This window comes from Cibotium barometz, chromosome 8 (genome assembly GCF_041138505.1).
Source record: "Cibotium barometz isolate CiBa-2024 chromosome 8, ASM4113850v1, whole genome shotgun sequence".
NCBI classification, from domain to species: Eukaryota; Viridiplantae; Streptophyta; class Polypodiopsida; order Cyatheales; family Cibotiaceae; genus Cibotium; species Cibotium barometz.
In genome coordinates, this window is record NC_141053.1 from 19,056,941 (window position 1) to 19,074,441 (window position 17,501).

The window sequence follows — 17,501 nt, forward strand, 5'->3', positions numbered from 1 at the left end:
GATAAAGCAAAATTGTGGGTGCTGCTCCAACTCACTACAGCACTTCCCATGCTAAATGCATACCCACTAGTACAACTACTATTATAAGCACTTTCCATGCTAAATGCATAACCACTAGTACATCCACAATCACCCTATCAAGTCATTCATATAAATGACAATCACCCACTAAGGCTATTCTTTGACTTCTTCACATATAGTGAAGAGTTTGATTTCCCACATGAAATCTAATGCTAATGAGATACTTGTTACTACTTATATAATGCCTTCTTCAATCTACATACATATGTGGGAGAACCTAGGTGTACATAATCCTGTGGCTATTCCATAAATACCTCTTCTTGCAACTCTTTATTTTAGGAAACAACTCTTGACATCCATTTGACATCCATTTGATGCGATTGCCAACCTTTAGATACAGCCAATGACATCACCAACCATATGATGATAGCCACCTTAGCCAGTGGACTAAATGTCTCATCATAATCAAGTCCAAGAGTTTGTGCATAACCTTGGCAACTAGCCTTGCCTTTTATCTTTCCACACGGATACTACATTTGACCTTATAAACTCATTTACAACTAATCAAGTCCAACCTTTAGATACAGCCAATGACATCACCAATCATATGATGATAGCCACCTTAGCCAGTGGACTAAATGTCTCATCATAATCAAGTCCAAGAGTTTGTGCATAACCTTGGCAACTAGCCTTGCCTTTTATCTTTCCACATGGATACTACATTTGACCTTATAAACTCATTTACAACTAATCAAATTCTTACCATTTGGTAACTCAACCAAATCCGATGTATCATTATATACTAATGCATCAATCTCTTCATCCATTTCTTTGTCCCAAGCTTCTTTGTTGCCAATAGCCTCATTAAAACAACTAGGCTCCACATGCTTTAACATAGATGTCATATACCAAATCCAATGTATCATTATATACTAATGCATCAATCTCTTCATCCATTTCTTTGTCCCAAGCTTCTTTGTTGCCAATAGCCTCATTAAAACAACTAGGCTCCACATGCTTTAACATAGATGTCATATATGCATAATGTTGAGATATCGAGATCGTCTAGTGAGGCGGTGGACACTGATAGACCCGCCTGGGGGATAGGCCCCACACTTACACCACTGGCATGGTTGGTGAGATCATGGGTGATATGCGGCCAGTGGGATGACAGGCTGTGTGACAGCCATTCTAGAGACTGGCATAGTTATAGCGCCAGCTCATTTAGTTGGGTTCACACTATAGAGAACCCGTGTATGTATTGGTCGAGTACCTTTCATATTATGTGTACTCTTATCTTGTATATGGTGTGTTGAGTGTTGAGTGAAGAAGAAGAAGATTTTCAGCCTCTCACCTTGTGTGTTCTCTATTAGGGTTTTGTGAGTGTGTGTGTGCTTGCAAGAGCTCAAGCTCTCTTCCCCCTTGCATCTTTTCATGGTATCAGAGCCTGGTTCGTGCTAAGGGCTGAGCTGCAAGCAAGAGAACCATAGGAAGCGATACGAGGGTAAGAGCTTCAACTACTCTTTCCTATTTGTGTTGGTGACTACACCCTTGTCGGGAGCTCTACGGGAGGCACCGGCAAACGATCTCTGATTGAGGAGCTTTCTTCGCGGGAGTAAAGCTATAGGGCAACTATATTATCCTATTGGACATAATGTCCTATTGGACATTATGTTTTATCGGTTTTTGGGCCAAAAACGGGTTTCGGGCGCGTCTGGACCTCCATTTTTCACAAAGCAGGCGATTTCGAGCACTACAGGTAAGTCATCGATTCTCTGCAGAACTCTGTTTTAAGAACTGCAAGAAGATAGATTGGCTATGCAGACACTGTGGGTGCTGCAAAGAGGTCAACAGTTGCCATTGGGTGTATGTATGCATATTGAAGTCACTGGTTGTGACATTTGAGAGTACTACAGTACCGCTGCAAAAAATACAGCAGTTTGTGCAGGACAAACCAGAGTGCTATTTCTGCTAAAATTATGTGTTTGGCAAGATGTCAAATGATGGGATAACCCAGATTGTGGCTGAGAAGCTTGATAAGAATAACTTCCATGCTTGGAGGTCCAGGTTGACGAATTTCCTGATGGGAAAGGGCTATTTGGACTACATAGAAGGTGAGCATGAAGAGGCACCAGAGATACCGCCGACTGCTTCTGCAGATGTGAAAGAGTTTAAAGACTGGAACCAAGGAGCTAGGAAAGTTATGTATTGGCTCTCCATTAGTATACAGGACACCATGATTGGGCACATTCAGGATGCCAAGTCCCCCAAGGAGGCGTGGGACACCTTGGTAAAGCTCTATGAAACAAATACCAAGGCACGTAAGATACAGTTAAAGAATGAACATACTGTGGAGAAAAAGAGCATGTCTGTGAGCTGAAGATAAAGGGTATTGTGGAATCCCTTGCATCTATTGGTGTGTCAGTAGATGATGATGACAAGGTGGAAGTCTGTCTACGTGGTCTCTGGCCACAATACAAGGCGTTCAAGACGTCTATTCAGACTCGGGAAAACATTCCCAACTTTACAGATTTGGTGTCTATGCTGATTATAGAAGAGAAGAGTTTGGGTGAAGACCAACAGTCTTCACAAACCAAAAACAGTTCGGAGCAACAGGCCTTCTACACAAGTTCAGGAAGAGGACGAGGTAGAGGAGGCCGTGGACGCGGTCAAGGAAGTGGCCGAACAGGTAATCAGAATTATGGCCAGCAGCAGCAACAACAACAGTCCCAGAATTCACAACAACAACAACAACACGCAGGTGGAAGAGGCAAATTCAGAGGCAGGGGGAGTCAAAGAGGCCATGGAAATTGGCAAAGGCAGTATAATGATGCACGTGAATGCTATTATTGTGGTAAGCCGCGGACATGTGCAGGCAAAATGTTATAAGAAGGAGGCTGACATGCAAAATGGGAAAGTGCAGCAAAACAACTATGCATCCTCAAGCAGAAATAATGAGGATAATGAAAGGTTGTTTGTTATGCAGCATATCGTGAATGCCATGTCTGAAAATGTTGAAGCAGCACAAAAAGATGATGTATGGTATGTGGATTCAGGTGCTTCGAACCACATGACAAGTCATGGGGAGTGGTTCAAGGAGATGAAAAACCCAGAAAGACCAGGTTTTGTGGAAACAGGGGATGACACTGCTCATCCAATTGCCCATGTTGGAGATGTGCCATTGTCTATGCAGGATGGCAAAGTGAAGTACCTTGCAGATGTACTTCACGTTCCGAACATAACAAAGAATCTGGTTTCAGTTGGCCAGATGATTGGCCAGATGATTGAGCAGGGTTTGCAGGTTCGTTTTAACCCTGATGGTTGTTATGTTGAAGACTTTAAAGACAAGTGCAGGTTGGTTGCAAAAGACAACAGAGTGGGCAGAATGTTTATGTTGAATGTAAACATGCCTGAAGTGAGTGCTGTGATGTTTGCAAATGGTTCAGGAATTGTTGCAGACACAGATATTTGGCATAAAAGAATTGGACATGTGAATGTGCAGAGAATGAAGTCTATGTAGACTAAAGGAATTGTGACAGGACTGCCAAAGTTTAAAGTGGAAGGTATGCAGAAAATATGTGAAGCATGCCAATTTGGGAAGCAAACAAAGCATGTGTTTCCACGTAACAGATATGTGAGCAGAAATGCACTAGATGTTGTGCATTCAGATGTATGGGGTCCAACGAAGACCATGTCTATGGGAGGCTGCAGGTTTTATGTGACTTTCATTGATGACCACACAAGGAAAGTGTGGGTATATTTCATGAAGGAGAAGAGTGAGGTGTTCACTCACTTTCAAAATTTTAGAGTTTTGGTTGAAAAGCAAACAGGGAAATATGTAAAGTGCCTAAGGTGAGCAGTTGGTATGCTGCTGAAAAAGAAGCTATTGGTGTTGACGTGAGTGTAAGTGTGGTTGCACAGAAATCAGGTCAGCAATCACAGTCTTTGAGTGGACCAGGAGAGTCCTCATCTAGTTAGACCATGGAGTGGCAGGCTGTGTCATAATACCAGTCGTGCAAATGTGATTAGTACATCATGTAAAGGAAAAGAGAAAGTGGTTGAGCCCCTTGGTATGCCTGACATTTTTGCAGGGCATTCTCATGTTGATGGAGAGTCTAGTGGCTCAGATATGAGCCTTGATGAGGAGCTTGGGATCCCAGCTATGAGAACACTTGCTATGGAAGCCATGAATGAAAAGCTGCGAAGATCTGGGAGAGTGAAAAATCCTATGCAGAGATTTACCTATGATGGTTATGTGGCACATCACTATGCATATATTGCAAAGGTTGTGCAGGTTGTAGAGCCCACATGCATTGATGAGGCTGTTGGAAATGTGTGTTTGGAGAAAACTATGGATGAGGAGATGAATGCACTTTATGGAAATGAGACTTGGAATTTATTGCAATTGCCTGAAGGCAAGAAAGCCATTGGATGCAAGTGGGTGTACAAAGTAAAACATAACAGTGATGGAAGCATAAACAGGTACAAGGCTAGATTGGTAGCCAAAGGATATGCGCAGACATATGGCATTGATTATGAGGAAACTTTCAGCCCAGTTGCCAAGATGGCAACAGTGAGAGTTGTGATAGCAGTGGCTGCATCAAAGCAATGGTCTTTACATCAGATGGATGTAAAGAATGCATTCTTGCATGGGGATTTGCAAGAAGAGGTGTATATGTTGTAGCCACCTGGTTATGAGGATGTGAGTCACCCCGAGCATGTTTGTAGGTTGAAAAAAGCCTTGTATGGCTTAAAGCAAGCACCAAGAGCATGGTCTGACAAGATTTCTGAATATCTTGTCACTATTGGCTTTCATGTAGCCCGTTTCTCGCTGTATGTGAGACATGGTGATAGAGGGGTTGTGCTTGTTGTCATCTATGTAGATGACTTGATTATTACGGGGGACCATGATGCAGAGATCTTTGATGTAAAGATCTTGCTTAGACAAAAGTTTGAGATGAAGGATCTGGGGGAGCTCAGATATTTCTTGGGCATTGAGGTGATTAGGTCACCATATGGTATTGGATTACTGCAGAGACAGTATGGCTTGGACATGTCCAAGTATGGTATGACAGGCTGTAAGCCTATTTCCGTGCCATTGGATCAGAATGGCAAGTTGAGTGCAGATTCAGGAGAGATTTTGGAGGATCCTACTATGTATAGGCACATAGTAGGAAGCTTGATATACATGACGAGCACCAGGCCAGATTTGAGCTATGCTGTTGGGTTGGTGAGTCAGTTTATGCAGGCTCCACGAAAACCGCATTTGGATGCATTGAGACGCATACTGAGATATGTGAGGTCTACTTTGCATTGTGGACTATTCTATGAGACTGGGACAGAGATATGTGTACATGGGTACACAGATGATGATTGGGCTGGTAGTATCTCAGACAGAAGGTCTACCAGTGGATTCATGTTTTCTTTGGGGAGTGCTGCTGTGACTTGGAGCAGCAAGAAGCAGCCTACGGTTGCTCTATCCAGTACATAGGCCGAGTACAGAGCTGCTATGGCAGCATGTGAGGTAGCTTGGTTGAGAAAGCTACTTGCATATTTGGGTCTATCAGTGGATAGACAAGTTGTCATTTTCTGTGACAACATTAGCAGTATACAGTTGGCCAGGAGCCCAGTCTTTCATGCTCGCACAAAGCATATAGAGGTCCACTACCATTTCGTCAGAGAGAAGGTCTTGGCAAGAGACCTTGACCTTGTTTATGTCAGCACCACAGAGGATCAGGTAGCTAACATCTTCACCAAAGCATTGGGTACAGAGAAGCTCCGCAGATTCAGGGCTTCGCTTGGTGTACATGAGATGGAGTTGAGCTCGAGAGGGAGTGTTGAGATATCGAGCTCGTCTAGTGAGGCGGTGGACACTGATGATGACCTGCCTGGGGGATAGGCCCCACACTTACACCACTGGCATGGTTGGTGAGATCATGGGTGATATTATGCGGCCAGTGGGATGACAGGTTGTGTGACAACCATTCTAGAGACTGGCATAGTTATAGCGCCAGCTCATTTAGTTGGGTTCACACTATAGAGAACCCGTGTATGTATTGGTTGAGTACCTTTCATATTATGTGTACTCTTATCTTGTATATGGTGTGTTGAGTGTTGAGTGAAGAAGAAGAAGATTTTCAGCCTCTCACCTTGTGTGTTCTCTATTAGGGTTTTGTGAGTGTGTGTGTGCTTGCAAGAGCTCAAGCTCTCTTCCCCCTTGCATCTTTTCATCATAATACATAGCATATCCTCTATATGTCAACCTCTACTACTGGATATCTCACCCTTTGTGACCTTCTCAATGGTTGTGGGTTACTACAAGATTTATGAGCTCTAGCATCATGTGGTGGTACATACCTGTTATGCTTTATACATGGACTCCTAATCATCACTGGAATTCCCAACTCATCATCAAGACTCTCTGAACTAAATGATTTATAACTTGCATTTTCAATGCCAACAGTGCCTTCAACCTTCTTCTTGCCTTTGTCAAATGCACTACTCTCAGTGCTTACATGATGTCTCAATATCCTTGACCATAGACTCACATTATCACTACTAGATGTCTTATGTGGTCCAAAAATACTCACCTTGCAAATCATTTTGCTTCTTGTAACATTTCCTGGCCATATGTCTAATCTTACCACAATAGTGACACTCAATGCCACTTTCATACTACTATTGAGATTGACATCTACCTCTTCTTCTAGAATTTGATCTCCCCCTACCTCAGGAATATGACTCACTATCTCCTCATGCACCATAGGAGGGTTGAAAATTCTATTGTTGTTATGGTGATCTATCCTACCAACAACCACATCCACTTGTACGTCCTCTAAATGAGGATATCCCCCCGCTTCTTGCGCCTCTGTGTGTAAAATGCCTGGTACCTTTCATGCCCATTGCTCGTTGATGTACCTAATCCAAGCTTCAGCTCTTTCACAATAAGCAGTGAAATTAACTCTTTAAAATTTGGGGGATCACCACTTCTCATGGATGATAAAAGTTTCAAATGATGATTTGTACTCCTTGCCCAAACCTTTCAATGTAATAGTAGCCAAATCATTGTCATCCATTGGTGCATTGATAGATGTCAATGCATTTGCACATGCTTTGATCACTCCTGCACACATAATCATGCACACTCCTATTGTTCTGTGTTATACTGTGTATCTTTGTTTTAACTAGATCTTCCTTGCCTTTGTATTTGTGTCGTATCCCATGCATCCTTGGGATTATCCGCATCCTGGATATAACATAACATTCCATTTGTTACATAAATTAAGAAATAATGAAATACCTTGAATGCTCTTTCCGTCTAGTTCCTATGTGTTATAAGTTGTGTTTGTAGCTTCATTCTCCTTCACCAAAATTAGCACCTTTTTCTATGAGTGATAAGTTCACACATAACATAACCAATTATAATGTTCACACACTTGGGCACGACCATTATTGTCCACACACCGCTAGACTATTGTCCACACATCTAATGCTATCCACTAGCTGTCGCGATGAGCTTGCATTATCAACAATTGTTTCACATCATCGATCATGCAAGAACCACACTCTCATTGTTCTATAGCACCGTCACTGCCTGCTGTTTGTGCTACTTCTCATATAGCATCCTGCCACATCTGGTCTTCGTCGCACTGAACAACTAGGTAAGCTAGAGATAGAGAGAGAGTTAAGGAGAGAGAGAGAGAGAGAGAGAGAGAGAGAGAGAGAGAGAGAGAGAGAGAGAGAGAGAGAGAGAGAGAGAAGGGGGGGGGAGAGAGAGAGAGAGAGAGAGAGAGAGAGAGAGAGAGAGAGAGAGAGAGAGAGAGATCCAGCCCACAGCCTTGAGAGAGAAAGAGAGCACAGGAAACCACCTGCAAGAAGGAACCAAAAAAGGATGGGCGACATTGGAAAAACCCACAGACACACCCGAGACACACCCATCAACCGACATTGGAAAAAACGCAAATTGGGAAGAATTCCTAAAAAAGAGAAATCAGCAAAGCATTTTTCCATCAATCTCCAACCCAATGAGGCAACCTGTGAAACCATCCCCAATATGACACACAACCAGCAAACCCACCTCAAAGACAAGTCATCAATCATCATATCATATGGACTGCATGTTGCCCTGAATTGAAAGGGTCCAAGACATTTCCACAACCTAAGGATACGTTACATGGAGAACTTTCACTTTTCATCTACTTGACAAGCTGTTTTGAAGATCTCATTGAGAGGGCAAATGCACATACTCCAAGCCCAACACAAGTTGTAAGGATAGTAAAGAGCACCACTGCAGGTACACCCATGTACAAGGCTCCTACTCCATTGGTAGGTGATCAAGAATCAGCTCGACACAAGAGATGACAATCTAATGTAATTGATGTGGATGATGATGCTAGTCATAAACCTAAGTACAACGTACACATGAGAAATATGAGGTCTATTGGAAGTCACATGAAAGTACATTTTATTGATGAAGATGTAGACACAAGATATGAATCGAGTGATAAGATAATAATGAAAGCACCCATACACAATACATTTTAGGCAATTAGGAGAACTCCAAGTAAGGTGTTTAGGTCATATAGGGAGTAGTAAGTGTGGTAGCATGATTGTAGGATGTGTAAGAGGAGTACCTGCACCAACTTTTTTTTCAACAAGGTCCCATGTTGCTCGGAAGACTAGTCAAAGGATGTGGTTTTGCAATAATGACATCATACATACATGGGCTGTGGATAACAACATTGACTATCCCCCCACATAGTGTGCCTACTATATGCCCAGTGGTGGCTGAAGGTACTAATCTAGCTATTGAGGAGGTTAACGCATTGGTGCTTTACAAGCTATAACTTAAAGAGGTTAACGCATTGGTGCTTTACTATATGCCCAGTGGTGGCTGAAGGTACTAATCTAGCTATTGAGGAGGTTAACGCATTGGTGCTTTACTATATGCCCAGTGGTGGCTGAAGGTACTAATCTAGCTATTGAGGAGGTTAACGCATTGGTGCTTTACAAGCTATAACTTAAAGAGTGAGGCATTGGGAAGAGAGCAACAAACTCTTATGAGCTCAAGTCAACTAGAAATGCCCAGGGAAGAGGCAAACATATTAAAAAATGATATGTCATGAGATAGCCATCTCATAAGATACAGAACAATTTTAAAAGAAGTTGTAAAAAGGATCAACAAAGCACACAAGTTACACAAGTGCAAGTGTTTCAAGCTTCCAAACATGAGGCTTTCACCATTGAGACGTTTGGAGAAGGTTCAGATGTGGGAAGTTATGATGCGCACATAAAAATGCATCCATCATCCTCATGTCCAGATTTCTTCGGAAGGATTAGAAAGCAGCAAAAACTCTACTTGCACTTGTACTTTGCATATATAAGAGCCATGGGATTGAGCCAAAATGAAAATATGTTCATCCACCAACCATTTTGACAAAAAAGGAGATAACCAAATGTCTACGCAGAGAATAAACTTACCTTGAATTGGTTTAGTGGACAACTCATGTTCCAAGTTTAACTTCAAAGATGCATGGGATGTGCAAGAATGTTTTGGGGTCTCATTTTATTAGAATAATTTTATTTTGCTTTTAATTGGGTTGTATCATTTTATTGGAATAATTTTATTTTGAGAGAGAGAGAGAGAGAGAGAGAGAGAGAGAGAGAGAGAGAGAGAGAGAGAGAGATGTATGTAGCCAAAAGAAAGCCCTCCATTATTTTAAAATCGCTTGCTCTTTTTTTGAAACTACTTGCACGCAATTGCACGCCAAGAAAAATCCCCCACCACTAGCTCAGTATGTGAGGACACGATCACCATTAGAAAGGGGGGTATGTTAGCCATTTTATAGATTAACATGGTTTCCCATGCCTAACCTACCGTAAGGCATTTTGCTATCTTATGCACTTAAACGAGCACTTATCTTTTGTAAGATGGTGCTGGAACATATAAAGTAGTGGGTCTTACCTTGAGCTTAATGTCAAATAGGAAAAGCCTAAGGACGTTATGTTCATACTTACTTAAGACTAGTAATACTGGCAAGATAATTTTTGACTTTGGCCTGCTTTGTGTAAAAACTAGTCACTTGTAAATAAGTCAATTTTGATATATATTCATTCCCTTACTTGTGAGCTCTTGATATATATTCATTCCCTTACTTGTGAGCTCTTCTCTCCTCTACCCTTGCTTTCATGTATGCTATTGAATCTTGCTTGCTTGATGCATGCTAGGTAGCTTTGTTTGTAGGTTTCCCTCTTCCCTTAGATGCTTCTTTCCCCGCCTTCTATGAGAGAGAACCACCATGAAGGCCAATCTCTATTTTACTCCATCTAGGCAAAGAGAGCTCTTCCTTCACGCCCTTAGTAATAAGCATTCTAGTATGACAACAGATTGAGAATAGGACGGTCGTCGCCGAGCTAGTGCACCCACATAGGAGTTGCAATATGGTCCGAAGGCAAGACCCAACTATACATGACTCAGCAAGGCTAATGTAAGATCTTCACTTGAACATCTACCCTCTGTCTTTAAATCAAAAAATATTTTGCACTGTGTGCGAGAAAAAGTTTTCATGAATCTTTTTCCTCATTCCTACTTGCTTTTTGACCACCCACCTATGCTAGGTTTACTAGGCATTTGCCATTAATTAATTAATGGCTATGCCAAGGGAGACATATACCTTACCTAAAGTCTTTTTTAAAAAAAATCTTTATTCTCTCTCTCCCTCCTTTCCTATACCTGCACACATTTAGAAAAATTTCTAATAGTCTTCACTGGCCCATACTAACCTTTTGAAAAAAAAACTACACCTTTGAACGCTACCTTCTATTAAGGCTTAGATCGCTTCCCCCAACTAATTAATACAAAAAACCATTGGGCCCCATATATATTGAGACCACTACAAAAAAAAAAGGCTTTTGTAATGATAATTAGAACCCTTTGTGGACTTTTTCTTTGAGAGTCTTTTGTAATCGATAATTACAACCCTTTGTGGACTTTTTCTTTGAGTCTTTATGGGCATTTATATTATGGAGTTTGAAGGTTCTACAAGACTGGGTGTACTTGGAAGTGGTTGACCTACGTAAACAACAGGAGAAGCGCGTGGGTTCCCAACAAAACCGTTCCACGTCCCGGCGGCAAACACCCCAATCCGTTCGGCAAGCCATACGTTCGGATTGGCCTAGAGTTCCATCCAATCTCCAACAATTCCGTCCGTCGCCCAAAACTCTCGCCAATGGCGTAATCTCGTCCAATCCGCGCCACTAATCCGTCAGGCTCCGCTTATATCCGCCGAAATCTCAGCCGCCATTCATATCCACCGTCGCCCACTTCGGCCAATGCGTCTCCAGTTACATTCGCCAAGCCCGTCAATCTCCTAAGCTTCCGTCGCCCACTTCTGCCCTTTCGTCTCTGGACGCCCATCAGTGTGCCCTCATTCCGTCCAGAACTTCCGGCATTTCGCCGGCGGGTATTCGAATGATGAACCGACATTGCTTGTGTCTCTTGCTGCTTTGCAGTTCTCTGCTGGCCTCTCCGTCGATCGCGCTGTCGGTCCCCGACGACCTGTTGCCGAACTCTCTGCAGATTCCGTCATCGCTCGACGACTTCGTTTCTGGTGTGTGGGGGCAGTTCAAGTCTCTTCTGAACGCCGGCGTGGGCGACACCAGGGATGCCATAGCCCCGCTCAAGAGATACTTCGCCCAGTTCGGCTACCTGAACCTCACCGCGGGACAGAATGTGACGAATCTGTTCGACACGGATACCCTGGCTGCCGTGAAACTCTACCAGGAGAGCTTCAATCTGACGGTTTCGGGCAAACTGAACTTGCAGACTCTGCTGAAGATCATGACGCCTAGGTGTGGGAGAGAAGATGTGGCTGACGGAATTCCTCTGATGCTGCAGTCTGTGTCTGCCGGAAATAGTACGGCCACCGCTCACATAGTGGGCCACTATGCATTCTTCCCGTCTAAACCCAGCTGGCCATCCACAAGAAGAAACCTCACCTATGCATTCAGCTCCATGAATGAAACACAGAGACTGAGCTCTGAACAGAGGCGGCAGGCCTTCGCCAATGCTTTTAGTGAATGGGCGGCAGTTGTTCCCATCAACTTCACCGAAACAGATGATTATGATGCAGCAGACATCAAGATTGAGTTTGTCTCCTTTTCACATGGTGATGGGGAGCCCTTTGATGGGGTCCTCGGCATCCTCGCACATGCATTCTCTCCCACTGATGGCCGGTTTCATCTAGATGACTCTGAGTATTGGTATTCTTACAGTGCCGGAGCTAGTGCCGTGCCTCAGGAGATCGACCTGCAGTCCGTCGTGACACATGAGATTGGGCATCTGATTGGCTTGGCACATTCTCCAGTAGAGAATGCCATCATGTACCCGAGCATTGCCCCTGGCCAAGTTAAACTTCAGCTGCAACAAGATGACATCCAAGGTGCACAGGCTCTGTACGGCGCCAACCCCGACTACAACCCCAGCAATCCTCTTCCAGGAATCCCCCCTAGCCTCGAAGATGTAAATAGAGCCCACAAATTGCCTTGTTTCTCTTCTCTTTCTGTGACCTTATGCTCTATGCTATTGCTTGCAATGTTGGAAAGAGAGTGGTAATGCAAGGTTCTGCCATATAGCTATGGTGATGATTTCTCAGCAGAGTTCACACTAAAGTTCTCCATAGTCCGCGCTTGAACTTCGTGCTGTTCTTTCCATGCCAAAGCACATGCTCTTTAGGGTTTTTCGAAATCGACAATGGTGATGTATTCTATGTTTTCCAGCTAACGTCCCATTGTCTTTCCCTTTTGTCAGATCAACAGCTATGGTAATGTATTCTATGTATTAAGGCTTAACCAAATGCAATCTACCATTCATGCATGCTCCTATGGGCTACCATGTAAATCAGTAGCTATGGTAAAGATTTCCATCTAGGGTGGGTCGCTGCAAAGGACTATGGCTCTCTCTCGTTGACAATGTGGGTGTTGGTTACTGATAACACTCATATGGGGAGCCTTCTAGAAATAGCTTTATTGGGCCTTGAAGTTAGTCTTGGTGCAGTCAGGTTTTCACAACTTAATTTTCTTCTCAAGGATATGTCTGGTTCTTGTATGATCTAGTGCAGCATCATCTCTTAGCAAATGTGTGGTCATATGCTATAGCTTGCTTGCCTTTGAGTGGTCCTTTCTAGGTGATAATGTTTGGGGGAAATGGTATGTTGCAACAGCTATGCATCCCCCCCTAGCCCTTGGCCTCATAGACAGCCTCATAGATCATGCCCTTATTGGGGTGGGGGGAGGGATGAGTATTTGAACTCATGTCCTTACACGGGGCGCTCTACGATTGGGCTACTGTTCCCACCCCATGATTTGATACAATTGCTGAGGTGTTGCCAACATTTTTTTCCCATAAAAAAAGAGACCTCTATTGAGTAATATAAAATCATACAAAGGGAGATCTCAAACCAAAAGGTAGGGAGATCTCAACCAATCGCGTGTGGAAATTTTCATGCCCGGAGGCTTGTGAGTTCAAGGGTGGCAATAGATGGAAAAAAAAATGTTAGCATGATACCATCCACACATGCACCTATCTGAAGGGTCTATGTACAGTGCTCACATAACCCGGTTTGTAGTGTAATTTTCTTGGTCGAAATTCGGTTTGTAGTGTAATTTTCTTAGTTGAAATTTAAAAATCTCGTTCTAAATCTTAACTTTATCCAAAATTAAAAGTGACCAAACAAAACCCACTGCCACCAAGGTCTAACCTACAGTCAATGGTATGATGGTTTGTGTCCACAATGAGTCTCCATGCACATGCTTACACATTCCTGCGGACGTTTATAGTTTCTTGCCCGCCCACCACAAGAAGAAGTCCGCCCACTACAAGCTCTTAATAGCTCTAAATATATAGTTGAAATTTCCAAATTTTGATATAAACAATATATTGACCGAGCCTTCATTTTTGAACAAAGATTTTTTTTATTTTTATTTTCCGGCCATGGCTCGCGGACAACTAAAGCTTTTTAAAATGTCACAATCAGATTTGCATATTTTAACCACTCTATAAATTACAATCAGATTTGCATATTTTTTTTTCCGTACACACCGGGGCCCACTCAAGTGGGTGGAGCCGATTTCCTTTTTTTCCAAGCACTAACCCATTGCCCCTTTATTTTGATTGGCCTATATAATGTGAAGTATTTAAAAAACTTAGAATAAAAGTATTGAGATATGATACATTGCTATAAGCTTCTTTTAGGTTATCCTTGTTAGCTAGAGGAATCTATTCCTAAGAAGATCAAATATCATTATCAAATCCATAATGACAAGACCGGTGAGTGACTTTCACACCTTGAGTTGATTCTTGCTTATAAAGTATCTATTTTTATTGTTCTTGTAACCTTCTCATTATGGATTTGATAATGATATACAACCTTGGGACATGCCTAGAGGACACCTCCAAAGTCTCTAAGACTTTTTTCTCCATGGACTTAGTCTAGATTCTTCTCTAATGCATCAATTCAAAAGACTTATCCATTTACCACCCCCCCTACACACACACACTCACACACACGTCTATATGTACATATATATATATATATATGTATATATATGTATATATGTACATATGTACATATACATATATATACATATATATATATATATGTACATATATAGATACATATGTACATATACATATATACATATATACATATATATGTACATATATAGATACATATGTACATATACATAAATACATATATACATATATGCATATATATGTATATATGTATCTATATATGTACATATATACATACATACATATATATATATATATATATATATATATATATACATATGTACATATATAGATACATATGTACATATATATATATATATGTATATATACATATGTACATATATAGATACATATGTACATATATATATATATCTGTACACATGTATATACATATGTACACATGTATATACATATATATATATATATATATATACATATATATATATGTGTGTGTGTGTGTGTGTGTGTGTGTGTGCACAGACATATATATACATGTCTATGTGTACACACACATACACATCTATAAGTGTGTGTGTGTGTGTATGCGTACATACATATAGATAAAGAGAAAGAGAGATGTTAACACACACACATTGTAAGATTTCTTCCCAGCCCTCAAGATGTCCAGTTTCTTCCCCTGTAATCAATCCCCTTTTCAGAATAATAAAAGATCTTGTTTCTACCTGTTTTGGCCTAGAGAGAGAAAATATTCTAGAGAGAGTTAACTCAGTTTTTAGATATCTTTGGATGAAAAAATATCATTTCTTATTAAACTAAATTCTCCCTAAACAGAAGTTTAAAAAGAATTTCCTAAGGTGCATTAGAAATAAATTATAATCTGCTCAAAAGGCCTTAGTCTAAGGGTCTAGATTTTTTGAAAATTTTGGATTAAGGTTCTGAGGGACCAATTAGATTAATCCAAATGTAGGGAAGAGATAAATTGAAGAAATAACCCCCCCCTCAAAAAAAATGAGTAAATACTCACATAAGATGAAGAGTGGACTAAGGACCAAGGAAAATAGTTAAAAATTTAATTTTTGATACCTCAACATGGGGATTCCCCTCATGAAGGAGGCACCTTTTTTCTCATCATTACTCCCCATTTGAAATCAATAAAATGAGATATTTCATCTCTCCTCTCTCCTCTCTCCTATTTCAAGTCTAGTTCCAAAAAGTAAGCTGAACTGACCCAAAAATGGTCAAAAATTGACCAAACTGATCTGGAAAATTCTAGAATTAGTTTGCTTAGTTTGAGGCTCGCTTTTTCCTATAAATAGAAGCCTCCCCCTTTGTAAAAACTTAATAGTGTTTATACACTATTACTGTACTCCTCCTCCCTAGAGCCAAAAACATTGAATTCACTTGTTTTTGACTAATTCCTCTCTACAAAGAATTGGTGTGGCCACTCTTGATCCAAACAAGAGTAGAACCCTCAATCCCTCAAGCCAAAGGAAAGCTCACAAAACTCCATGTAAGTTATTAATTCTACTTTTTTTTAACTCTAATCTATGGTTTTCTGAATTCTTTTTGCTTTTTAATGTGATTATGGATTATAAGCCTTGATGAAAAGGCTTCCCCCTTCTCTTCATTAAGAATTTCAGCCTTTCTTTATCTTAAAATGAGTAACAATTAAATTGAGTTAAACTTTTCCTATTGATTACTCTTTAGAAGTGAAAAATTGATTAGATTAGAGTGCTTTATTTCATCTTGGGATAAATTTTAAAGTGAATTTAGAATGTAAAAATTGAGAAATGGTCAGCCATACAAAGGAGGTTATGGCAAAATTTTCTTAAATTTTGTGGAAATAAGTTTTATCTTTATGTTATTCAAAAAAGAATAATCCCCATCGTTTGTGCATTCTAAAAGAAATTCTTTTTATTTTTAAAGTGTTATTCCTATTTTATGCATAAATAGATGTATAAAAGAATTTTCTTTTATTATAAAAGTGTTATTTTCATTAGATTCAATTTCTATGCATAGAAAGATGCATATTGGATATTTTTTAATTATAAAAGTGTTATTTTCATTAGATTCAATTTCTATGCATAGAAAGATGCATATTGGATATTTTTTAATTATAAAAGTGTTATTTTCATTAGATTCAATATCTATGCATAGAAAGATGTATATTGAAAATTTTTATTATAAAAGTGTCATTTTCATCAGATTCAATTTCTATGCATAGAAAGATGCATATTGGAAATCTTTTTATTTTAAAAGTGTTATTCCTATTAAATTGATTTTATGCATAAATAGATGCATAAAGAATTTTTATATCAAAATTAGATTCTCTTTAATTCTATGTTTAATTTCCATGAATATTTGAATAAGTAAATACTTTGAGAGGGAAAATTCTATCGTTTCATATTCACTCGGTTTGTAAAGAGAAAATTCAAGAAATCTATCGAAGTCGAAATATTCAGATAAATGATTAATTTATTCCTCATCAAAATTCGTGATTAATTTAGAAATCAGTTAAGTGAATATTCAATGAATGAAATTTAGTAAATTAGTAATTGAAATATCACCCCCTTTTCGAGAAAGATAATTCAGGAAGAAAAAGAGATGTGAGGTAAATAGAAGTGATGAGATGTGTGATGTAAATCAGATAGATGTGAATGAAGGGGTGAATAGAGGTGATGAGACGTGAGGTAAATAGATGTGAAGAGATGTGTGGTGAGAATCAGATAGATGTGAATGAATCAGATAGATGTGAATGAATCAGATAGATGTGAGGTAAATAGATGTGAAGAGATGTGTGGTGAGAATCAGATAGATGTGAATGAAGGGATGAATAGATGTGATGTGAATAGAGGTGATGACATGTGAGGTAAATAGATGTGAAGAGATGTGTGATGTGAATAAAGGGATGAATAGATGTGATGTGAATAGAGGTGATGAGATGTGA

At 40.2% G+C, this 17,501-nt stretch overlaps 1 protein-coding gene across 1 annotated transcript; it reads left to right on the forward strand.

The window, feature by feature from the left end:
• The first annotated feature begins 11,083 nt into the window (after positions 1–11,083).
• LOC147636001 (metalloendoproteinase 2-MMP-like) lies at positions 11,084–12,895 on the forward strand. Its single transcript, XM_086801446.1, has one exon. The coding sequence runs from the start codon at positions 11,492–11,494 to the stop codon at positions 12,632–12,634; it is 1,143 nt and encodes a 380-aa protein (XP_086657572.1). The 5' UTR covers positions 11,084–11,491; the 3' UTR covers positions 12,635–12,895.
• The last annotated feature ends 4,606 nt before the right edge of the window (positions 12,896–17,501 follow it).

What these genes read in the sequence shown, in the direction of transcription:
- LOC147636001 (XM_086801446.1), top strand. Translation starts at nt 11,492, where the DNA reads ATGATGAACCGACATTGCTTGTGTCTCTTGCTGCTTTGCAGTTCTCTG.